This window comes from Lissotriton vulgaris, chromosome 12, assembly GCF_964263255.1.
Source record: "Lissotriton vulgaris chromosome 12, aLisVul1.2, whole genome shotgun sequence".
NCBI classification, from domain to species: Eukaryota; Metazoa; Chordata; class Amphibia; order Caudata; family Salamandridae; genus Lissotriton; species Lissotriton vulgaris.
The window spans coordinates 632,291,303-632,318,568 of NC_141700.1; the positions used below are offsets into that span (position 1 = coordinate 632,291,303).

The 27,266-nt window shown below is 41.3% G+C and overlaps 1 protein-coding gene across 1 annotated transcript in view; it reads right to left on the reverse strand.

The window, feature by feature from the left end:
- LOC147677896 (uncharacterized) overlaps positions 1-27,266 on the reverse strand; it is a 104,452-nt gene that overhangs the window by 62,290 nt on the left and 14,896 nt on the right. Inside the window, exon 2 of the mRNA XM_086945791.1 lies at positions 1,420-1,527. Coding sequence (XP_086801917.1) covers positions 1,420-1,527 — 108 coding nt within the window. The remainder of the gene's footprint in view (positions 1-1,419; positions 1,528-27,266) is intronic.

The window sequence follows — 27,266 nt, forward strand, 5'->3', positions numbered from 1 at the left end:
CGCTGTTTATTTCCAGACGGGCACAATAAGACTATGAGACCTATTCAGAAAGGCATTTTTGAGCATGTGAAGTATCGCATTGTATTGTAGCATTTGTATAGTGCTTACTGTCCCGGTGTGGGGAGCTGAAGCACTTACCCACATGGACAGAAAGCTACACCATAGGGTGTTTGGTTGGAAGGGTGTTGTTTTTGTTTTGAGCCTGTATGGGAAGTGTTTTCATGCCGTGTGTGATGACCAACAAGGTGCGGTTATAGTGGTATAGGTAGCAGCACCTGGCGGTGTGATGGGTGAGGGTATGTAAGAGATATAGAAGCAAATTAAAATAAGGGCTGGTCAGCTTATTAGCCACAGGGCAGCGGGATGCAGTATGCCCAAATACTAAAAGGGGGTACTCAGAGAAGGCCACAAGGCCCAGTAATACACACAGACATGTATAAAGCAGAGGTGCTGTTGAATGAGTAAAAGGATGCCAAAAGGTTAAATGAGAATTGATGACATAAGCAGTAGCCATCCACCACTGTGTATGATTTTTATCAAGGGCTGGGACACTGACTACAGCATGACCAATTTATTCCATGAACTTAAGAAGGATGTGGAAGAGAAATCAAGGCTGGCAAGCTGAGCAGAAATAGCAAACTTTCAAAGACCCAGTTTCCACCTATTCTTGCTAGGCCAAAGCTTTGTGGACGGAAGGTTGTGATATACTGCTCTGATATATCTTCAGTAGCGTATGGGCTGCTGCAAGTTGTTCTCCTGCAGTACTCTTTCATATAATCTTATATGCCTTTGTGAATTGGCCCCAAAACATGTAAAGAGAAAATAACCTTGGACTACTCAGAGAGTAGGTAGAGATAGAAATGACTATACCCTCATTGCATTTGTAAATTGATACTTGTATAGTGCACTACTCACCCGCAAGGGTCTCAAGGCGCTTGTACGAATACCGCTGTGGAACCCATCCTGGCTTTCCCTGTGAGGCATCCACTCCTGGGCACCCCCAAGGTGGAGGCCAGGCATCCTTAGCGTTGTGTGGGCCATTGTGGAGATTAAGCAGGCTATTGCCCAGAGTTGCAGAGTGGGACTCTATGATTGGAATAGGCACCGAGGCGAGAATTATCAGGTCCGTGGAATTTTTTTAGCCCAAGACCCGCCGAGGCAGGGAATTGAACCCTGGTCCCGGGCCAGACCTCTGCATAAGGGTCTGCCGCTCTAACCATTGAGCCACACTTCTCCACCAATTTTACTACTAGGGAATTAGATATACCAGGCTGATTGACATAGGCATGTAGGATTCCATAAAAATTACTCCTGTAGTACTAATTTGCATGCTCATAAATGCTTTTGTGAATCAGTACCTTTGTTTTTAGTTTTTCCCCCCCAAGACAACACATGCCTGGTTCCAACATTCATTCTTACCCACATCTCCAACTAATGTGTGCAGCTGAGCTTTGGACGATGCCGGGACGAGGGATCCCAGTTTCTCCAGCCTGGCTGCGTCTCTCGAGATGACCGCCACCTGAAAACCTGCAAGAGAAGAGAGAGTCTCAGTCCCCTGCAAACATTAGCATCCCATCTAGCGTATGATGCTCCAATGACAATTTGGACAAGGTTCCGGTATATAAATTTGTGTGATAAAATACCATAAAAATAGTACATGCACTCAGATACCTGCAACATACAGACAAGCATTCACCCATAATGCACGGAAACATTCGCAGACACATGCAGAGTATCATACTTACCAGCATCCATGCAAAAACACAAAAATCCACCTAGAGGTATGTATGGACACCAATCAACAAATAAACAGCCCAATAGATATACAAGCACATATGCACAGAGCCCAACAGACATAAGATACTCATGCACACAGACTAACTGACCTACATGTGGTCTTGCATAAAAACCACTAGACATGCAAAAGTGTTGCAATGATATGCCACTATGCTGCCATCATGTGTAAGGGTACATCCATAAACTCGAAGTGTTCCTGGCTGCAGTCAATTTCATAAAGCCGATGAGCAAGAGTTCTAGTGTGCTGCTCATATGTTACTCAAAGTGCTAACTTTCCTGGGGTGCTGCTGAGATATGCAATATTTGCATCATTTTCGTGTCAGGGGGTGCTTACTGTCGGGGCCACGCCACTTGTGGTGCCAATGGCCTTTTGAGGTACCATGGCTGGTGCAGGTTACTTACTAAGCTCAGGTTACCTATCTTAAGTGTTCAGGTGGGTAATGTATAGTTATTTGGCATGTTACATGTGTCGTATTAGATTAAGCCCCAATCATGTAAAGCAGCCTTTGCTAGCCAGAATCAACAATTGTCCTACGAATAACATTTTTCACTAAAACCACCACCACAACACATAAGGCACATGCCACTGTCCACTCTTGCCACCTAGTATATACAGTTCTATAGCTATGCCAGGGACACAGGTTTAGCCTAGCAAACAAAGCACATGGTCCATGGCAATATCCAGATGCTCCTGCATGTAAAATCCCAATGCCAAACAAATACAACAGACAATCACATGTAAAACACTATAGCTTTTAAGTATCCACATGTCCCCAGGGCATGGACAAGTCCAATAGACATGCCAGTATCCATAATTAGCCAGGTAAGTACCATAGGCATGTTATTAGCCGTAGGACAACACTACAGATGTCGTTTTGGTCGGTGCATACCCTAGCACTAACATAGAGTGGTTCCTCAGTACTTTTTTCACAGTACATTTGCCTGCCACACAAAGACATTGCCATCTTACCCTTGAAGCTGACCTGGCATTTTTTGCCTCAGTATCGCTAGTTTGCTTGCTGCTTGTTTCACATATATTACTTTTAAAGGAGGAGCCTTGCTAAAGCTTATATCATTCTGGACAAAACGTGTTGGCAAATTGAAAAGTAAAATGTACTGTGCTGAAGTAGTACTTTATTTAAGGTAGAAGAAAGAGGATAATTTATTTTATAACATACAAGACTTGGACTCCTTTGACAAATGGGACATGCACGAGACCGTTTGTAACTTACAAAACCACACTACACGCGTCATACACTAAAGGCCGTCCCTCACGAAATTCATCCTGGGCCAAAGGCCATAAATTTGCTTCTCAAGACTACCACCCTTGCAACACCATCACATCTAGGTACTCCACAAAAGACACAACCAACACAGTGCAAGGTAATTTAACCACTGCAATGCACCCGCATCTCAAGGCCACATACACACCACACTAAATGTACTTCCCAATAAAGCCTGCAAAGAGAGCCTGGTCTGCATGGTTCCAGAGTTGTGCAGAAACAGTCAACTCCTTAAAAGTCCAGAGCTGTGCAACAACACACAATCTACACAAGATGAAGGTGGTGCACCATTGGATAACCTCAGAAGGCCCAGAGTCAGGAGTGCAAGACAAAGTCAAGGTGACCCTCAGCGATGGTAGGGAACAGCAATAGCAGAAGTGTGCCATGCAAACACCAGTAACAAAGCAAACATGCAATTACAGAATTTTACTTAGTTTTCTTCATGTTTTCTCATTGCCGGCTCCAGCGGTCAATTCCTTCTATAGACTTTTTTCAGCCTGGATTTCTCATTATGAGTCCATCTAGCTTGCCTTCAACTCACCACTTCAAATTGCATTTCCTTTGTTGGAACATGTAGACATTCAACCTCATAGTGATCTAGGTCTCAATGTATTTGTTATTGGACTTTATCTGAAACTCATATTTCATGCTCATATGATGAAACCGCTCCCAATGATTCATTTCGAATTAATGGCAACTGTTTAACTTTGGGAACCTTTTCATCATCAGATTAAGGTGAGGTGTCATCTGCCTCCTTGTTCCCCAGTTGAAACATGGTCCCAAAGTTGAATGTGGAAAATAACATCTCCATCTTACTAGCCTGAAAATTAAATTGTGAAGAATGAGGAATGTACTATACAGTAAAGTTGATTTGTTGACATAAAGCATAGAAGTGTGAAAAACGTGTAAGGTAGAATATTGGTCATGTCATCAAGTTCTTTATAAACATCTCCAACTTCATAAATTGTTTAAGTTTAAAAAAGGAGGGTGAGAAATTATGAAATAATCCCCCACATGCATCAATGTAGGATTTTGCATTTCTGAAATAGCGAAAATTAAGGAATCGCTATTTAGGAAATGCAAAATGCTATGCATCATTGTTTTCGGTATTTCTTTGTGATTCGGTAAAAATCGCATTTTTTACCGAATCCCAAAGAAATACCGAATTCTTAAGTTAATTTTCGCAATTTCCATTGATTCCTATGGGCCAAAAGGCCCATAGGAGTCAATGCAAATTGCGAGTGGCACTTAGAAAATTTCATGGGTGCAGGGGGGGGTCCAAAGGACCCCCCCCTGCACCCCTGAAATGTATTTTTCGCATCATGTTGCACACACACATGTCCTAAGGACATGTGTGTCCGTAACATGAATGTTGAAAAAAAAACATTAAAAGCATTTTAAACACTTTTTCCAAATTTACCGAGTGGTTCAACCACTCGGTAAATTTGGAACCCTAAGTGCGAATTTTCACTTGTCAAAAGTGATGATGCATTGCTTTTAAGAAGTCGCACATCTGCGACTTCTTAAAAGCACCCGCAATTTTAGAACTCGCAACAATGTTGCGAATTCTAAAATTGCTTCATGCATCCCAAAAAGCACTTTTGCATTCGCAAACGGCCGATTTTAAGGAATCGCACCGTTTGCGAATGAAAAAGTGCTTGATGCATGTGGGGGAATATATTTTGAATGCATTACAATAAACGCAAACCCAGTCAATCACACAGAGAGTCTTAAGGCAAAAGTCTTTAACAGCAAAGGGTGGAGATCATTATACAGAGGCACAATAGACAATGTGCAAGAGAGGAATAATGCTTAACAGGAGAGAAGGAAAATTATAGGCAAGCAGAAAGCTGGAAACTGTTAAGGAACGATTCATAGTAAAGAAAAGACTATGAAAAGAAAACGAATTCTACTGAAAGCAGTCGAATCTCAAGAAATATGGGTGCACTGAAAACAGCAATCCCTGGAAGCAAGAAAGCACTGCAAAATAGTTCTGGCTCAGAAAACATGGAAGGACTTTGACACAGTGCTGGCTCATGGCACATGAATGCACTACTAAACATTAGAGCATTGGAATGTTGAGCGTTCCATTGAAAACAATGAGGTGCTGGGGGCTTCTTATGGCCGGTATAAGCCCAGAGCATCAACATTCTAATGTTTAACAAAATCCTCACGGAGCACAATGCAACTTCAACCCCCTTGGGCTCCGTGAGGCCTTTGTTTTACAAATTAGAACATTCTGCCCTCTAGGGGCCAAATTTTCAAATAGCCTTAAAGCCCTACGTAGCAGGCTCTACCGGCCAGTAAAGGCCCGCTTTCTTGTTAAAGGCCATTGACTTCGACTCAGGACTTTAATGCTGGAGCTGGCCTTTAACAGCCTGTAGAGCCCGCAACGTTGGGCTCTAAGGCTATAGTGGAACACTGACATATTGTGAAACAGTGCTAGCTCATGACAGAAGTATGTACTGACTAATAATGCTAGCTCAGGAATAAAGGAATTAGTAATAACACAGCATGTGGAGGATCAGGCACACTGCCACACTGAATCAATAACCAAAGCTGGACAGATGCAAAGATAGGCTTTAAAAAGCTTGCTAACGGTCACCTGTGTCAAATGTACCTACTGCCACCGGTGTGCTGATTTCTTCACCTTTCTATGGCCTACTAGGGTGGAGACAAAGTAGTGAGCAACACCCACTAGGAAAAAACATTTGGGGAAGAAGAGTTATCCTTGCCACAAGCAAAACATAAATGTATATTGAAAGGCAAATCTGTAACACTTCATAGCAGGATGGAAATGGAAATAGGACTACGCTTTCAGATCAGAGCTAAAAGGAAACCCTAACTGGCTATCTAAAAGGACGACGTGCATCTGATTGGAACTCAAGACCTGAACATTTTCTAAGAGACTAGAAATCCCTTAGTCCCTGAGACTGGAAATCCCTCAGTCCCTGAGAAATGCCATCTGCTGGCAAGCAAGAACATTTTGAAAAAAAATGTTTAAAAAAAAAAAATGTATGTTCTTGTCCTTGATCCCAGGATTTTTGCACCTCCTGCTGCCTAATGTTGGATGTAGACTTCTAGTGCTATTTACTATTTGGCCCAGCACAGAAAGGGGAGGGAAAGTCTGCTAATTCAAGCTGAACGGGAAAATTCTAATATTTAAACAACAATCCGCCGAAACGGTGTGATGGAGACGCAGCAGTATTTCGGGCAGGGCTGCTGTGTTATTTGACCAATGGGTCAGGGGCATAACTAATTGTTGGTTTAAAATTTAATCCAAATCATACCAAATTATACCCTAAAAGTTGATTGCTACTTTTTAAATTTAACTTGTTGACTGATATTTGAGGTTGATGAATATTTAGTTTCCTCTGTAGAAGGTCCATGCATTAAATGCTGATTTGTTGGGACATTATTTGAAAATAATGATGAGAAGATCTGAAAGTACAAAATGGAGCAAAACTTTCAGGAGATGTATCCCAGTATCACAGTATAAACCCAGAATCTAAATCAAGGAGGAGCAACCAATGTTTAAAAAGTTCTAAGTAAATACATACTTTGACTAATTATGATCTTAATTGCTTGAGAATAATAGTATTTTAGTATCGAAAACTTGCAAGGATAGATAACTAATGCATTGGGGCATCAGAAAAAAGCACATTTTGCCGATATTGACCAACCATTGTATGGAATAAATAAATTCACTTCAAATTCAAAAACTATTGAAGACACGTTGTGAAGGTTTTAAAAAAAATGATAACCAACTTTATTGAAAGTTTTGCAGCAAACCATAGTAAGACACAGTATGATATTTGATTACTGTACAAGCACGGCTTGATAAAAAGCTGTGATATCAATAGCTTATAACATTGCTCTATCATATTGATGAGCCATTATAGGCACTCCATTTCTCCCATTTACGTTCATGTTTCTTCGGACAGCCATGGGCCTAAAAAATTGGCTTCTCCAGATGCGCGCACCAGTCCACCCCTGCACGTCAACCTTTAACAGTCAGTGGCTTATGTTGTTTCCAGACTCGGGCCACATCCCACTTAGCAATCAAACAGGCTGTCCCCAGAAAGGCACGTTCAGCACAAGGTCCCCTTACCTCCTCCATGAGCCCCAGCAATACTACACGTCAACTCCAGGGGGCGACTCAGAACAGCGGATAGTATTTGACCCACCTCCTCCCAAAAGGGCCTCAATACCGGGCACTCCCAAGCAACGTGGAAAGAATCTGCCGCCGGAAGCATGCAACGCGAACACCGCTCGCGCATCGGGCATATGTTTTGTTATTGTGAAGGTTTTACGTCATCTTAGGCCGAGGAAGGAACTCCCCCTTCATGGTAAAACAATAAACAATGGAGCAAAAGTAATATAAACCCAGATGTGCAAGGCATCAGATTATGTTGTACTATGAGTGTTACAATTTACAGGAACTCTTTTGGCTTAATTTTTGATATTCTTCAGTTGACTCTCCTGTAATACTTAGAATTTGATTGACTAAAGTCGAAGTGAAAAGAAGACCATGGTATCTCTGACGTTATGTGCCACTCAAAGTCATTTTTCTAGAGAGAGTACTCTGAACCATTTGAGTGGATCCAGAGTTTGGATCCTGTCCTTCTGTATTGCAAATATGAATATTGCTTTTGTTTCCATCTGGAAGAGACCTGGCCTAGCAGTTCAGTCTTTACACTTCATATTAGAGCAGGGCCAAGACTGGATTGTGTATGGCTGGTCTCTGTCTAGTGGCATAGTAAGTGAAAAACAAGAGACTGGCCTACAACCTGAGTGATCACAAGTGGCTGAGATATATTCAAGCATTCCATCACCTTCTTTATTGCAGTGGACATCCTAAGTATGACAGTATGTCCATATATAGGTCTTGTACTCAATGTGTCACAGCACTCAATGTGGATCCTGTGCTCAGTGTGTCACAGGATTCAAGCTATACCTCTCAGACGCAACAAAATTACGTCAAAACCAGCCTGGGTTGCTTGTGTAACCATCAGGAATAGGCCACCAGACCTGGAGGGGGCCTGGCATGGCTGCCAAGTCTGGACTGATCATTTGTACCAGGACCAAGGCTTATTTGAATACATCTAGGGTCACATTAAAAGCAATATTGCACATTCATGCGCTTTTCCCTGCTCTGGCGCACAATGGCCTGATTAGCACCAATGCAGGCATCATTGTACCATGGTGTAAGGGTGCCTGTGTTGCATGCAGAAGTGTTTTTTGTGCAGGAAGGGGCACCTTCCTGTGCGAAGACAATTGTGATAGTCATATTCCTCTTTCTATGTGCGCCGCATTCTACAGCACAGAAGGAAAGAGGAAGAAACAAGTTGAAATAGAGCTATTTCTCCTCATGGTTCTCACCTGGGAAGGCGTACCTTTTTGGTGCATTCCCAGGTTCACGAGTTCTGGTTAATCTGGGAATGCATCAAAAACCATGTAAGTTGCGTTGGCAGAGTAACCCGATGCAGCGATTTGGCTGTGTTGCTTTACTCCAGATTTATGAAGCCACTCAGGACCACGAAATGTGGCTCTGCGTGGCTTCATAAATCTCATTTAAGGTCTGCGTCATGCATGTAGCACATTGCGTGCAGCAAGCGTGACGCAAACCTCCTCATAAACAGGCCCCTGGTCTATGTCTTCCATGACATAGTGGGGGGGAATGAAACACTGGGATGTGGCCCGAGCAATTAACAGTGTTGGTTGAGAATAATTCAAACAATTTTTTCTTCAGCTTGTTATTAGTTGCAGTGTAATACCTTTGACATTATGTATAATGGGGAAAAGGGTGCATACCAAGCAGATCTATTGCCTCCGCCTGGTATTTCCCCTTCTTTGTGCAATTATAATTTCTTGTCAATTCTAATTTTCTTTCCAGTGAGGTTTGATTACCAAATAGTTTCAAGGATTGTAGGTTTAGTCCTGTTATAAGGAAGGAACTTTTAATACAAAGGGACCAACTATCATGCTTACAAAAGATGAACATGGATTTTCATACGGACGGTGGCGATCCGCCCTACATCATAATGGACCCCTTCATCTTTTACTATGGACATGTCTAGATGGCAATAGAATAGCATTTTTCAGTTAAAAATATTATTTAACTCAAGAGGGGAATCAGCTGAAGAAGCATGGCTAAAATGTGCATCAAAAAAGTATTGAAAACATTTTCTCTACGGGGAAAACTTTTATCCCTCTGGAGAAAACCCTCCTCCTGCACCTCAACGAAATATCGGGGTGTATTGCATTAAAGAATGACATACCTATACTGCATAATTTGATCCTGAACGTGCTAAGTGGAAATCAATGCTTTAATGTGCTCTAATTATATTTCTGGTACCGTTCCTGCGATTAACATTTATTAAATCGCTTTAGTAGGGGCCAGGTTGTGCCGCATTGATTGAAAATTGTTATGCTTTTAAGTAATCAAAATAATAAAGAATGTTGCACAGTGGGTGTACTCATTCCTTTCCCACTTTCTTGCTAAACCTTTTTCTCCTTACATTTGCTTCCTAATATTGCATTACTTGATTTCAAGTACCTTCTTCAGCCTCACCTTTTCTCTCTCTCATTGAGTCCACCCATCTACATCAATTCTGTACTCCCCTTTCACCCTGTAGGTTCCTACTTAGATTTATTCTACCACTCATCTCCCTCAAGGCCCTAGATTTCTTGCCCTCTCATTATGCTGCTAACCCCACCTTCTATATTTTATTTTTCTATCAATTTTTGTATCTAATTCTCTCTGGCTCCTTACTTGTTCCTGCCTTTTTTCCTCTATTATATTCCTGATTTTGTTTTCTCCATCACACCGCCATATGTTTACTGCTTTTGTTCCTCACAACTCAATCAGAATTCCTGCAGTGTCTTCAGTTTTTTATTCTTTTGACATGCTCACTTCCTTCGCTCCTTCCTGTGAATCCCAACAGTCCTGATTTAGTACTTCTATTGAGATTATCCTGGAACTCGCTTCCTAAGGCTCAGTGGAAATGGAAGAAACCCCAGGCACCTACTGACTTATAACTTTATCCCTCTTAATTTACTTATCATTCTGAGTTACTTAATGCTACACAATGCTATTAACACGCTCGCATTACTCTCCACTCTGCTCACCCCTGCAGCTTATTTACTTTTAATCGGCTTACCTCCCTGTGCATCTGATCCCGTTTTTCATTCTTCTTTTGACCGTTGATTTTAGTTTCTTTGGTACTTTTAGAATTAGTACGTTTTTTCCTGAGCCTGCTACTATTTACACCCTTTAAGTCTTTATGTCTTTCTCTTCCACTTGCTTTGCATGCAACCAATTTGTCTCAATCAGCATATCAGCTTGTATGCATATTAGTGTTCTAACAATTCTAAAAAAACAACTTTCTGTCTATCTTCTTTTCTTGTTAAATTGCCTTCATTCTTTCTCTTTCCTCTCCTTCTCTGCAAAGTTCTTGAAAATCTGGCTTCTGAGCAGCTTCCCTAGTCTCTGGATTCTAATGGCCTTAATCAAGTGTGCCCCCTGAATATCGAAACCGCAATACAATGGGACACAACATCGAGATCTGAATATTAAAAAAATGTATATATTATAAATGTATATATATTATAAAAATTAGATTATAAAAAATTTATAAAAATATATATATATAAGTCTAGATTTTATATACCTAACTTTAGATCAATGTACCTACTCGGTACATATATCTTCAAGGTATGTATGTGGAGACAGGAATAGTAAATCGTACTTCCCTACATGCACTTATCTTTTGATATTTTGCCGATCGATATTCTTGTATCGGGATATTGTTTGTGTTGATATTCAGTAGTACAATCCCTTATTCAGAGCTTAAAATCAACAGAAAACCCTGCAGTTTTTGGAGTAACCTCTAATTTTGGAGTAGACTCTACCAGCTGAATTTCCTCCACATGGAGATATTATTCCCTCGGCACTTTAAATGAGGCCCTAAGTCTCTTCGTTTTTCTTCAAGTCTGACTTCCATTCTGTTTCGGCCCAGTCAATAGTTTCAACTCTTATTTTCCTCAACGGACCACTTGTCTGTGATACTGTTTATCGGATTATTCTCCCCCCCCCCCTCCCCCCTCTTGATATCATGTTACCTTCTTTCATTGATGCTTGTGGGGATTGTGCCTATACTGGGCTGTCACCTTCAACTCTGTTCCTCCCATGTGTTGCCCCTCAATATTCGGACTTAAGTTCTTTTCTATTATCAATTTACACTACACACCAAGATCTGGAACACCCTCCCCATCCACCTACAGCAGACCCAAGACCTGCTGTGCTTCATAAGACTTCTCAAGACCTGGCTCTTCGAGCAGTAGCAACATCCCCCCTCCCCCCCTAGCGCCTTGAGACCCTCGTGGGTAAGTAGTGCGCTTTACAAATGCTATGATTGATTGATTGATTGACTCTCTCATTGGGCAGTGTTCTAATTTGTCTCTCTCATACAGATGATTCTCAGATCTTTATCCTCTTCTTTATCTCTTACCCATGGAAAGCGGTGACTTATAGTATTGGCCTTTTGTATCTTAAGCAGAATAACTGGACTTAACTGTGGTGATTCGATCAAGTTGGAGTTTAGCAAATTGCGTGGTGAGGTGGTTGGGTGGTTTCAAAAGATCTACCTTCTATGTAATGCAATCCAAATGAAAAAGAATACCAGTAAACAACGACAGCCAGTGGAAGAAAATGCCCCGGTACTTTATTTGGAGATACACAGAACCAAGCCCACAGCTGGGATAATGGTGGAAGGGGCATCTTCCATGAGGTGTCATGCACGAAGCCGGGTCTGGTTGCTTAGTGGAGTAATCCGTCCACTGTAGGGGCCAGTGCTCAACATCATGGTCACAGGTTAAAATTCTGATGGGTCCACTCTGCCTCTCATCCTCCTGAGGTCAATAAAATGAGTACCATTGAGTTGGGTAACAATAAACATGTTATTCAGCGCCAAGATACCCTTGGGTAAATGTGTGCTTTACAAATACACATGGTATATTATGTGGTGGGGTTGACACAGCACTCTGTGCACCACCCATGGGTGACTCCTTGTGAGAAATGATGACCCAACCCCTGGAAGCATCCAATAGACACGACAGTGGTCACCCAACACAGCAGACAGGAGTCCACCTTGGAGCTCTCGTTTAAACAATCTAAGGATGCAGTTTCCCACCTTCCCTCCCCCATAGCGGATGTATGTCGTTACAACGCATGCTTTTTCCACGCATGCCTTTACAACGCAGGTTTTACAACACAAGTCGTTACAACGACTTGCGTTGGGGGGCGCTGGATAGTGAATAGTTCAATATACTATTCCAACTCCAGTCCCTGTGGATAGTAGGGAAGGTTTTGGATAGTAAATTAAACTATACCCTATCCTACAGCGCCCTCCAGTGTAAGTCGTTGTAACGACTTGCGTTGTAATTCCTGCGTTGTAAAGGTACTGCGTGGAAAAAGTTTTACTGTAAAGGATGCTTCCCCCATAGCATGGATTGTGCACATAAACCTTTTCAGGGACTGCTGTTGAGTAACAAAGTGTTCCAAGCGGGGGTAAAATTACCGGGGTCAATAGTGCTGTTGGTAAGGAAGAATAACTGAACGGCAGTGAGCAACGACTCAGGTCCTGAAACACATGTCAACCTGGATGAAAGATTCTTCAGCTACAAATTATTTGGTGACCCGGATGCAATTCTGGATCACACAGTTAGGGCTGAAATGTGTCAAAGAGGCGTCAATGGTGCACACAGATTGCTTTAAAGGTAACTCCTATTTTCTTGCTGTAATCTTTATGGTCTGATGTATCTCACAAGAAACCCTGTGGTCTGTAATAATTTCAAAATCTTGATTAGGCAAATGTGTGATCTGTGAACTGTGAAATAACACGGTCTGTTTCTGTTTTAGAAACGCCTTCTACCCGCAGAAACGTTTTGTAAATCCCCTTGGAGACCATTGCTCCGCGAGAGGTGTGGCGCAGTGGCCAGAGCTGCTGACTCTGAAGCACGGTGCAGTTCAGCTCAGCACCATGTGACTCTGGGCAATAGATCAATTAATCTCCCTGACTGGAACCCAGCACCTTGAAGCCTTAAGGGATGATATGGGCACGCTTTACAAATATGGATTATTATTATTATTACAGGGTGAAAGAACTGCAGTGAGGACTACTACCTGGAACTTAACAGAGGAGTCTTCTCAGTAGATGTAACTGAAATTGTTCCGCAGAAAAAGAACGGAAACACTGCTGAGTCTTCTGCACCCATGTCTTCAGATTCCATCACCTTTACTGTTCGCCCTTTGTCAATATCCCCTTCTTTCACACGTTTACTTCCCCACACTATTACTTTGTCAAAGTTTATATAATATTTTCCAGTACAAACAATTTGGGGGCAAGGGGAATGGAAATGTAAAGGTGTGGCATAGCAAACGTGTCACATCCAAGGTCAGGTCAATGATAGGATGTAAGACAGTATACGTCATATAAAAGAAGTGGTCTGGGAAGGAAAGGCCATGGCAAAGTAAAGGCGTTGGGCAGTAAAAGTGACGTCACGTGGCAGTAAAAGTCATGTCAATTAATTGGTGTGGGGAAGTAAATGCAGAGATGAAGCAATGGTGTTGAGAAATAAATGCATCCAAGTTAGAGGGATACATACAAATGTGCCTCCAATGGATTCCCAAATTCATTTAAACTTAAGGACAGAATTCTGTCGTTACAAATAAACAAATTTCAATGGCAATGTGCTCTTGTACTTGTACTCCTTGGCGTGACACAGCATGTCCGCCATCACCAGAATGTGCGTGACTTGCATAACAGGCTTAGTTTATACCCTATTAACTGAATCCTTGTCAGTCCGTGTCTCCTTCGGTTCTATACTGCTTGACCCAGGGTCGGAGAGGGACAGATAATAGACCCGGGCACCAAAATAAAAGTGGACCTGGTGAGCGAGCCAGAGAGCTAAACAAAGTGGCCCACATTTACAAATTAGGCCAGCTATGAGCTTGTAAAGACACGCTGTAACTATTTTACAAGGTATGGGAGACTGCATGCATTTGTTCTTTCTGCAGGCAAAGTTTGTGGTGGTGGTAGTGAAATCAATAGTTAATCCTGGTCTACCCGGTCATAAAACAAGCCCACACACTGTTAAAAAAAAAACAGCCCAACACTGATCTGTCTGACTAGCCCATCGGGCACTGCCCGAGTGCCCTATAGGCCAGTCCGACCCTGGCTTGACCTTGCAAAGAACATTCTGCTGAGCTCTTTCCATCAGACTCACTGACCCAGCTTGTACGCCTATCTGTGTTCTCTAACAGCACTACTGCCATCCATTAACACAACTACTACATCAACCAAACAATAGGATAATATACATTCTATACTGCCCACTAACCATTCTGTTTAATCACAGAGACACAGGGGTTAGGAAAGCATATTGATGCATATCCAAAATCATTTGCATCAATAAGAACAATTAACAACTAACTTTCCTCTAAACTAGACACTATATGCAACTAATCGTTATAACAACTCCAATAATGTTGCATAACTGGAACACTTACAACTAGCCCTACAAACTAACCCTGGGTACCATAGTGTGCTATCCATCCACAAAGCGCTTCAAGGCCTCGCCAGGGGTAGGGAGCCATTCCTAAATCTACAGTACAATGTAGAAGGCAGAGTGATCCACTAATTATTAGAAATATTGAACTGTGCTGCTTGTCGATTCACGGTGGCCTTACAACGACCCTGGACATTTCAGAGCTCTATGAACTGCACTGATGTATAAACCAGAAAGTGGGGTTTAAACCAACTAGGGCCGAGTTGCATAGCCTGGCTGGGGTGGGGTTGTTTTAATTTTGTGGTTGCCAGTTTCCATCAACCATACGCGTTAGGTTGGCGCACACTGAATGTTGTTCAATCCCTTTTCGGGGTTGGAGCGAGACCAGAGGAAGAGCATAGAAAATGGTTCTAAGGCACAATAATGAGTACAAAAATATCGTCCTGCAACATTGCGTACTCCAACATACCGACTTGCTCAGTAACGTCAAAGACTTTCTTCTCTAGCTCCACCTCTTCTTACCTGGGTGATATTGTGCAAGTCAGTATTCAACAGATACTTTTGGGGTACCACACCAGTGAGAACACATCTTCTTGGCTCTACGTAAGAATTTCAATGACTGCTGATCCTGTCCGCCTGTAGGATCAGAGTCTTAAATGATTCTCGCTCATCCTCTGCCCACTTATGGCGTTTTGATATCACCTCTTGGTTGGATTGCCTCCACACAAAACACATGAAGAAATTATTATTATTGACATATTAAACTGAACTCTTTGGAGTTTATATATTGTATGATGGTACACTGTTAGGATTTTTTTTTTTTTGAAAAACTTTATTGACAAATTGGCGCAGAGGTTATTTTCAACATTATCATTACTTGTAACTGGTACATATTGTTTCATTACGGTTATGTAGATGATCACGTGACAGGATAGAACGGCGTACAAGGTTAATGTTCACAATGCACAAAAATGAAAGAGGTACATCGAATTCCTTATAGAAGCATATATGTCAACATTCTGAAGAAATTATTATTACCCATCCGCAGGCCAAGAGCTACTGCGCTCTATTTCATTTTTGGGACGGCCATGTTGTTGTATAATTTGATAATTCAATGTTTGTATTTTATTTACAATGGACAATACAAATTTATTTTTTTGCTTTTACAAAGCAGTAAAAGTAAATGGGGTATAACAGCACAGACCTTGTAAATATGTAATATGATGCTATATAGCCCCCTGGTGCTAATTATTAGAAAAAACTGCCCCTTGGGATAGCTTATGAGAATCAGTCTCTCATTCTTGTTACTCTTTCTCATGGCTGGACTACTGCAATGTCATCTATGCAGGCTGCTTCCACTGAAGTGTATGTCTTACCAACAATGGATTTAGGTCCATGCCTTCTCTGGTCTCGCAGCCTCCACCAAGATCAGTTATTTCTTCATCATTAGTATCTACTTTAAAGCCCTCCATGACTTCATCATGCAGTCTGGCCGGGAATGTCACTCCAACTCGATGCCTCTCAATCACCCATCTCAATCAGTGCTAACAAAAATCCAGAGGAACCAACTATGTAAACAACATCATTGGAGAGGTTTATTGACCAGTTTGGATGAAAGTCAGATAAGAACCATATAATAAGATCCAAGCTCCCATCACCTGACAAGGTGAACAAGCACCAATTGGACCAGGGTCTGCATGACAGAAACCACTTCCTTGCCTGGAATTCAATTCTTGAAATAAACTCCCAATGCATAGCGAGAAGATCTGCCTCGTAACCCATCGACAGGGGTGCAGCTCAGTCAGTTAGATTCGGGGGGGGTGAAACAGAGATTTCCCAACCATCACTGCCATTGAAATGGCAAAATGAATGAAAGTAGTATTACATTTAAAAGGTTTCTCTGCACCACCCAAGAGGCAACCAGTCCTTTGTTTATTCTAGGCCTTTTTTGTGAGAGGGAAGAGGAGGGGTGGGTGTATACAAGCTCTGCAAAGTTTCTTAGAGACGTGTGTCTGTTCTATGAAGGCTACTAATCTGAGTGGAAACCCGACCACAGACTGGAGGCCCCTGGACCCAACTACACACACACACACCAGAACGCATTTATTAGGGAGATGTCACACCCCAAACCACCCTGCTCGAGCTGCACCCCTGAATATATGTTACATGCTTTCCAAGAGTCGTCATAACCAGGACTGCGGCAATTGATAGTTGTCGAGATATACACATAAATAAACAAATTCCTGGGTTTACCTACTATCTCACACTTATTTTAGTGCTTTGTTGACTTCCTGGTTTCCCTAGCGAAAAGTCTCAACCACGCCCTAATACCTCTATGGACCAAGATAATAATTAGCTCTGTAAGCAATCGGATCATGCCCGATTGCCTCAAACTTGGGCTAGTCACCCCCCCCCTACTAAAAAAACAGGTGCTGACATGGATGACCTTAACAACATTCAGGCCCATCTCCAACATTCCTTTCCTTGCAAAAATTCTTGAGAAATGTGAAATGTGGTCTCTCCTGACCTAACCAACGTATTGAAACCAACAATCTCCTTGACCCACTCCAGTTGGGCCTTAGGAAAGGTTGCAGCAATCCTAAATATTGTAGATGACATGCACAAATCTCTGGATTCTGCCTGCTCATCCTCCTTGACCTGTCGGCAGCTTTTTGATACGGTCGATCACAATCTGCTTTAAGAATCCCTCAAAAAACGAGTCGGAGCACATGGTGTGGTTTTGAAATGGTTCACTTCATACCTTCATAACTGCTTCTAATCAATAAAAATAAACAACTCAGCATTGGATACTTTCGCCATAACCAGGGGTGTCTCCCAAGACTCAGTCCACTCACCTACACTCTTCAATGTGTATGGAACCCCTCACCACCATATTCAAACAAGCTAACATTCCATACCACCTTTGTGAAGATGATACTCAGCTATATTTTGAAATATCCTCCATAGAAGGCCTACAATTATTAAATTACACTCTCACAAAAGTCCAAAACTGTCGGTCACACACCACCTGAAACTCAACCAAGACAAGGCAGAAATTCTTCTCCTATCCAACAACGATAAGACCACCCAGGTCCATGAATGGATAAACCAATTGATGCTTTTAATTGCAAATTGACTCAGGATGAATCCGTCAAATTGCTAGAAACCACCATGGAACCTAGTCTAGGCATGAGCCCTCACATAAAAGATACAGCGAAGAGTGCATTCTACAACCTAAAACTCCTGCACAAAATTAAGCCCTTTCTCCCTCTGAATGATCTAAAAGTCGCCACGCAAGTTATGGTTCTCTCAAGACTGAGCTACGGAAATGCCACCTTCACAAGCAGCAGCAAGGATGGCTACCGGAGTCAAAAGACACAAACACATCTTCCTTCCGCCCTTGAATAATCTTAAGTGGCTCCCGATCGAAGCCCGTTTGGTGCTTCAAAACTGCCCTATTTCATCCATATATTCCTCCACACCAGAAAACCAGTCTACCTTGCATCCAAACTCACAAAGGCTGACCAGTTGAGAAATCTAAGACCACTAACTCTCTACTTCTTAACCCACCCAAAAAACATAATCAAACAGTTTTAGCACGCGCTTTCTCAGGCTATGGCCCCCAAATCAGGGAACTTCCCTCCAGTACATATCCGAACAAACTCATCCTTCATGAGCTTCAACAAACAAATACAAGATCTTCCTATCATCGGCACCTTAACCCTTGGGGCTCCAACACCTAGCAGATAACGAGAGTCTTCTCCTTGAACTGTTTATTATTTGTATTGTTTTTTCTCTAAGAAATGCTCCGATCCGACTCTCAATAAGCTTTCATATATTCTATGCGTCCTAGCACTGCCTGACTAATGTCTACAAAGCACTTTGATACCACGGGTCTTGCCAGCGCTATATAAAACTAAATAAATAAATCTGTCAGACTTCCAAATCTGTGTTCTAATCCGCACTCCCACACTTCACCAAACAGTTTTCCTGTGAATCAGTTAGTTCCCATACCCACTAAGTTTATAATTTAAATCAAATAAGTTCTTCTTTAAAATCAGACAAGTAAGAAAGCTCTCCTGTCCTTTATCAAACATGGCCGCCTTCATATCTAGAAAGCGGCTGCAGTCAAGGCGGCGATTAAATTTAGAAATATGTTCTAAAGTGCTTCTTTCCAATTATTTATGTATTACTGGTACTTGTAAAGCGTGGACCTAGTAAGTAAAGTGTCTCACATGTAGTATGGATACATAAAAACAGAAGCCTAAACAACAGTGGGTGAATATGGAGTGGGGATGTGATCAAAAGGTGAGCCATTAAATATTTGTAGAGAGGCTGAAAAGTCGAGTCTTCGGGTCCTTCTAGAAGGATGGCAGGTCTGTTTTAATTCTAGAATTTTTCCGGAATGAGAAATTCCTGGTGTTTGCTTTTTGGTTTTTTAGCTTTCGGAATTTCAAATACAAGGCGGGATTTGCTCCTAATATCTCTAAATTCTTCCGAGGTTAACTTTGTTCTTCAGGTATATCGGTAAAACCAATGTGCTTCCCTTTGTGAGCGATAGGTGAGATTCTGAAGGTCATTCTTTACCTGGAGCAACGCCAAACATGAGCTTGGTAGTAAGCAAAGGATTAATCAAGGAAACATGTGACTACAAATCCCAGAATCCTTAGACACCTGGATGACGCCTTTTTAAATGGCCTCAGTCATGACCACTCAGCACGGCGCCCAATTCAATTGCCAAACGAAGACCACAGACAGAGACGGCGGATGGTAAGAGCCCACTGGGAATGATTCACCATTTCTAACAAAAGCACGGTTACTAGGACGGTAATATGCAATCGCATTTACACGCTTTCGATGATCTATCGACAGATGGACCCTTAACTACAGGCTCCGCTTCCAACTTCTGATTGACATCAGACTCGAAAAACGTGAACCTCCCGAAGGAGACTACAAAATACGTTGCAGTAAGTTGAACAACGCCCTTCTTCCCGTCCTTTTCAGCCATTCAGATTTTTGATCTAGTCATTCATGGCGCACCTCTTCCTCTTCACAGCTTTCTTCAAAGAATTCATCAAGAAACCCTGACAGGTACTACTAGTGTGTGTGCAAGGCAGAGTGTATTGTTGAGTTTCCCGCTGGTGTGTAGACAGTTGACTGAGTGTTTTCTATTTTTGCTTTATGTTTTACAGATCCATGTCTGTTTCTGGTCCTGAGGAGAATTCCAAGAAATAATGGGATTCGAAACGCGTCGACCCCTCTAGATAGAATAATCTTTTAATTTCTCCCCAGGGTGACCTTGTGTCATCTGGCTGATTGAGATTCATCTAGGTTGTGCATACAGTGCATTCAAATTGATTTGACCGAGTATACATTCTTTTGGATTGTGTTTTTCATGTAGAATAGAACTTCTTTGATTTCTTCTGCTTATTCGAATTGTATATAGTAGATAAGAGTCTTTGTCCCTTGTACATAACCCCACCAATTCCCTCACTTGTCTTAGTGTTTCCATGTAGAATGACTGTAGTATGTATGGTGAGCTTGCAAATTTTGAGAGAACAGTAGTGGATATTTGTAGTGTCTTGTAAATACCCCCGCATCACCCAAACTTCATTTTCACTTGAGATTGTATTTATTGTAATTTCCTTGCCCAATTGTTGTATTTGTTATTTAATCCTTCTTTAATGTATATATAAATTTGAAAAAGCCTTTTGAAAAAAGTAAAAAGAAAATACGAATTCTTGGAAGTAGAAAATAAAATTCCTTCTTATAAACATTAGGTGTGGACTGAATAATTGGTCAACGAAGCTGAGAAAGGCACACTCAGCTCCTTGTATCTTTGACAAAATAACAAGAGCAGTACTGGCATTTGTTTTGTTTTCATACTAATTCAGGCGTAGCCTTACTGCGCTCAAGCCGAACCCTCGTTTGTTTCAAGGTTAAGATAGCGGACACCAGTTCGCGAGGTATCGCTTTCTACACGCTTCAGTTGCGTGAGTCTACTCAACGTGGTAGACCCTCTTTTTTGTGTACCTAGTTGGCCGTTCACATTCATTGTTTTCAGGTTTTGCCACTTCGTCTCCTGGTTTTTGAATACTATCTTTTCTACTTCCTTAATTTTTTCATTATTTTTTAGTGTGTATGATTACGAATGATTGTGGTTTGAATTGAGTGTGTGACCAGCCCCAGCGGGGAATAGATCTAGTGTGACGTAGACACGTTCGATTTACGTGTAGGATGAGTGAAGAACAAACCTTCGCATACAGCGAAGATCACATTAAAAAACTCCTAAGGGATCCTCCAACATTCGGCTCAGCCACACTTAGTAGCACCGCACAGACCAACAACGAGTCTGACAAATTGATTCGACTTAAGAAAAAGCAAATTAGGACAGACCTCCATGGGCATTATTTGCTTCAACACCTCAGAGCAGGCACAATTCCAACAGGCCTAATAGTCAAAAATGTACCAGTAATCTTTACGGAGGACGCGTTGTACAAAAAAGGATATAGTTTCATAGAGACTAAATGCAGTCGGGACCTCATGGTCCTAACAATAGAGACGGCCCAGAGACTGTCAAAAGAACAACTGAAAGAGATCGAAACATTGGAATCAGCAATAAAAAACAATCAACAGATCACAGATTCAAAAACCTTGTTGGAAAAAATCGACAAAGAAATATTAGAGTTTAAAGACTACACTGTCACCTTAAAGGAGAGTAATTTTGAGAGAGATAAGAAGAATTTCGCCTTCGAAAAAGCATATCCCTACCTCCAACCAGACTTCTATTCCAGACCAGAGGCAAAAAGTTTCCTACCGGACAATCAGGGGAGATCACGGAATAAATATATAACTTTCTCGGACACATCATCATCCGGAGGCAGTGAGCCAGAGAGTGGCAATTATCGACAAACTTTCCCACGGAGAGGAGGCTATCAACAAAATTACCAACAAAATTTTCAGTCCAACTACCAACAAAACACTTCACAATTACAACACCAACAACAACAGCCTTTTTTAGGACAAGACCACAACAAACCCAGAGGAAAAACAAGGTATCACCAACCATGGGAAATGTCAACGAGGCGTCACAATTACAAAAATTAGAGGAATCACCCATTTACAACCTGTCACAGAGACCTCTCACTGAGATTGAAAAAAGCATTTTATAAAAAGGACTTACTTTTGTTCCAACAAGAGCTATGGACTTTGTAAGACTAAAAACCGAATTCATAGAATTTTGCAGAAAAATTAGACTGACCTCCTTCTTTTCAGGACAAGAATCAACGTCAAGTGCGGAAACGACAGGACTAAGAAAGAGGTCGACTTTTTGCCCTCCGGCATATAAGATCCCAAAGGAGGTAGTTACGTTCGAAAAAACAGTACTCTCAGCCATCTCTTTTGAGGAGAAAAAGAAACGGAATTTCATCAAACCTAATATTTCAAAAGCCCAAAAAGAAGCACTATTCACTCTAAAAAATGATAACAATATCATAATAAAACAAGCCGACAAGGGCGGATCGATAGTTGTGTGGGGCACCAACGAATACATCGCAGAGGCCACCCGCCAACTATCAGATCAAGAGTGTTATCGAAAAATAGATCATGATCCAACTAAAGAAATACAAAAAGAATTATTTTCCATCTTGAACAAAGGCTTCTCGGAAGGATTTCTAGGAAAGAATGAATATGAGTATTTGCAGAATAAACATCCACGAATACCATTATTCTATGTGCTTCCTAAAGTACACAAGGATGAAAGGACACCGCCAGGAAGACCGATCATCTCCGGTTGTGAGTCGCTTTTTGAGCCAATTTCGAAATTTATCGATTTTTTTCTAAAACCATTCATGACACACGTGAAGTCTTATTTACAAGACACTATGTATTTTATTTCTAAGTTGGACACCATACCGTTCACCGAGAATCAAGACCTACTCGTAAGTATGGATATAGTGTCATTGTACACACAGATTCCACAGGACCAAGCCCTAGAGGTCCTTGAAATATATCTGGACAAAAGAGAGAGACCTATGAAAATTCCAACAAACTTTATTTTGGAACTTGCCAAAATAGCTCTGACCAGAAATTATTTTAAGTTCAAAGATGATTTTTACTTTCAAACTAAGGGAGTAGCGATGGGCTGCCCCTTTGCCCCAGAGCTTGCCGTACTTTTTATGAGTCAATATGAGGAGTACTTCATATACAATAACAACCCGTATAAAGACCAAATTAGAGGATGGGCACGATTTATTGACGACATCTTCCTAATATGGACAGGCAGCGAGGCAGAATTGAATAATTTCCATGGTTGGCTGAATAATCGCACCAAAGATATTCAATTCAGTATCCAATTTTCAAAAACTAGAATCACCTTTTTAGACGTAGAGGTCTACTGTGTAGAAGACAAATTGGTAACAACACTATATCGGAAAAAATCAGACAGGAATAAGGCCCTTGACTTTTCGAGTAACCATCCCCGAAGCTTAAAGCAAAACTTACCAGTGGGCCAATTCCTCCGCATCAGGAGGAATTGTACATTTAAGGATGAATATACTGAACATGCAAATGCCCTAAGAGAGAGGCTTTTACAAAGAGGCTATCCGTCGAAATTGCTGAAACAAGCACAGGAAAGAGCGTGGTGGACACCACGGGAAGAACTACTAAAAAGAAGTAAACGTGAAAAACTGTCGAGAATAGTGTGTGTTTCAACCTATTGCCCATCTTCAAATTGGTTGAAGAAAACCATCCATCAAAATTGGCACCTATTAGAAGAATTGGATCCTCAGTTTAAAAACAAACCACTTTTTGCCTTTAAAAAAGACAAAAGCATTGCCAATCAACTTGTACGTGCAATGGTACCAAAAACACCAACCGCCACACTGAGAGAGTATGTAGGTTTGCCACCGGTAAAAGGCCATCACAGATGTGGGACATGTGTCAATTGCCCATTAACATTGGAAGGATCATTGTTTGAACACGACGGTATTTTCTGGAAGCATGAGAATTTTTCAAATTGCAAAACTCGTAACGTGGTCTATGGAATTGTGTGCCCCTGTGGAAAGTTATACATTGGCAAGACAAACCAGGAGATAAGACAACGTATTTCACAACATAGGTCGAGAATAAAGATGAAAATCCTCACAGCTCCTCTAGTCCAACACTGGCTAGAAAAAGGACCCATTGAAACAGACCTCAAATGGACGGTCATTTCTAAAATTGACCCAGACAAGAGAGGAGGCGACTTAGATGCCAGACTTAGACAACGGGAGGCAATGCTTATCCTTAAATTCAACACCACCACAAAAGGATTGAATGAAATGTCGGAATTGTACCATTTGTAGAACGAGAAGATACAGACTACAAATCCCAGAATCCTTAGACACCTGGATGACGCCTTTTTAAATGGCCTCAGTCATGACCACTCAGCACGGCGCCCAATTCAATTGCCAAACGAAGACCACAGACAGAGACTGCGGATGGTAAGAGCCCACTGGGAATGATTCACCATTTCTAACAAAAGCACGGTTACTAGGACGGTAATATGCAATCGCATTTACACGCTTTCGATGATCTATCGACAGATGGACCCTTAACTACAGGCTCCGCTTCCAACTTCTGATTGACATCAGACTCGAAAAACGTGAACCTCCCGAAGGAGACTACAAAATACGTTGCAGTAAGTTGAACAACGCCCTTCTTCCCGTCCTTTTCAGCCATTCCGATTTTTGATCTAGTCATTCATGGCGCACCTCTTCCTCTTCACAGCTTTCTTCAAAGAATTCATCAAGAAACCCTGACAGGTACTACTAGTGTGTGTGCAAGGCAGAGTGTATTGTTGAGTTTCCCGCTGGTGTGTAGACAGTTGACTGAGTGTTTTCTATTTTTGCTTTATGTTTTACAGATCCATGTCTGTTTCTGGTCCTGAGGAGAATCCCAAGAAATAATGGGATTCGAAACGCGTCAACCCCTCTAGATAGAATAATCTTTTAATTTCTCCCCAGGGTGACCTTGTGTCATCTGGCTGATTGAGATTCATCTAGGTTGTGCATACAGTGCATTCAAATTGATTTGACCGAGTATACATTCTTTTGGATTGTGTTTTTCATGTAGAATAGAACTTCTTTGATTTCTTCTGCTTATTCGAATTGTATATAGTAGATAAGAGTCTTTGTCCCTTGTACATAACCCCACCAATTCCCTCACTTGTCTTAGTGTTTCCATGTAGAATGACTGTAGTATGTATGGTGAGCTTGCGAATTTTGAGAGAACAGTAGGGGATATTTGTAGTGTCTTGTAAATACCCCCGCATCACCCACACTTCATTTTCACTTGAGATTGTATTTATTGTAATTTCCTTGCCCAATTGTTGTATTTGTTATTTAATCCTTCTTTGATGTATATATAAATTTGAAAAAGCCTTTTGAAAAAAGTAAAAAGAAAATACAAATTCTTGGAAGTAGAAAATAAAATTCCTTCTTATAAACATTAGGTGTGGACTGAATAATTGGTCAACGAAGCTGAGAAAGGCACACTCAGCTCCTTGTATCTTTGACAAAATAACAAGAGCAGTACTGGCATTTGTTTTGTTTTCATACTAATTCAGGCGTAGCCTTACTGCGCTCAAGCCGAACCCTCGTTTGTTTCAAGGTTAAGATAGCGGACACCAGTTCGCGAGGTATCGCTTTCTACACGCTTCAGTTGCGTGAGTCTACTCAACGTGGTAGACCCTCTTTTTTGTGTACCTAGTTGGTCGTTCACATTCATTGTTTTCAGGTTTTGCCACTTCGTCTCCTGGTTTTTGAATACTATCTTTTCTACTTCCTTAATTTTTTCATTATTTTTTAGTGTGTATGATTACGAATGATTGTGGTTTGAATTGAGTGTGTGACCAGCCCCAGCGGGGAATAGATCTAGTGTGACGTAGACACGTTCGATTTACGTGTAGGATGAGTGAAGAACAAACCTTCGCATACAGCGAAGATCACATTAAAAAACTCCTAAGGGATCCTCCAACATTCGGCTCAGCCACACTTAGTAGCACCGCACAGACCAACAACGAGTCTGACAAATTGATTCGACTTAAGAAAAAGCAAATTAGGACAGACCTCCATGGGCATTATTTGCTTCAACACCTCAGAGCAGGCACAATTCCAACAGGCCTAATAGTCAAAAATGTACCAGTAATCTTTACGGAGGACGCGTTGTACAAAAAAGGATATAGTTTCATAGAGACTAAATGCAGTCGGGACCTCATGGTCCTAACAATAGAGACGGCCCAGAGACTGTCAAAAGAACAACTGAAAGAGATCGAAACATTGGAATCAGCAATAAAAAACAATCAACAGATCACAGATTCAAAAACCTTGTTGGAAAAAATCGACAAAGAAATATTAGTTTAAAGACTACACTGTCACCTTAAAGGAGAGTAATTTTGAGAGAGATAAGAAGAATTTCGCCTTCGAAAAAGCATATCCCTACCTCCAACCAGACTTCTATTCCAGACCAGAGGCAAAAAGATTCCTACCAGACAATCAGGGGAGATCACGGAATAAATATATAACTTTCTCGGACACATCATCATCCGGAGGCAGTGAGCCAGAGAGTGGCAATTATCGACAAACTTTCCCACGGAGAGGAGGCTATCAACAAAATTACCAACAAAATTTTCAGTCCAACTACCAACAAAACACTTCACAATTACAACCCCAACAACAACAGCCTTTTTTAGGACAAGACCACAACAAACCCAGAGGAAAAACAAGGTATCACCAACCATGGGAAATGTCAACGAGGCGTCACAATTACAAAAATTAGAGGAATCACCCATTTACAACCTGTCACAGAGACCTCTCACTGAGATTGAAAAAAGCATTTTAGAAAAAGGACTTACTTTTGTTCCAACAAGAGCTATGGACTTTGTAAGACTAAAAACAGAATTCATAGAATTTTGCAGAAAAATTAGACTGACCGCCTTCTTTTCAGGACAAGAATCAACGTCAAGTGCGGAAACGACAGGACTAAGAAAGAGGTCGACTTTTTGCCCTCCGGCATATAAGATCCCAAAGGAGGTAGTTACGTTTGAAAAAACAGTACTTTCAGCCATCTCTTTTGAGGAGTAAAAGAAACGGAATTTCATCAAACCTAATATTTCAAAAGCCCAAAAAGAAGCACTATTCACTCTAAAAAATGATAACAATATCATAATAAAACAAGCCGACAAGGGCGGATCGATAGTTGTGTGGGGCACCAACGAATACATCGCAGAGGCCACCCGCCAACTATCAGATCAAGAGTGTTATCGAAAAATAGATCATGATCCAAATAAAGAACTACAAAAAGAATGATTTTCCATCTTGAACAAAGGCTTCTCGGAAGGATTTCTAGGAAAGAATGAATATGAGTATTTGCAGAATAAACATCCACGAATACCATTATTCTATGTGCTTCCTAAAGTACACATGGATGAAAGGACACCGCCAGGAAGACCGATCATCTCCGGTTGTGAGTCGCTTTTTGAGCCAATTTCGAAATTTATCGATTTTTTTCTAAAACCATTCATGACACACGTGAAGTCTTATTTACAAGACACTACGGATTTTATTTCTAAGTTGG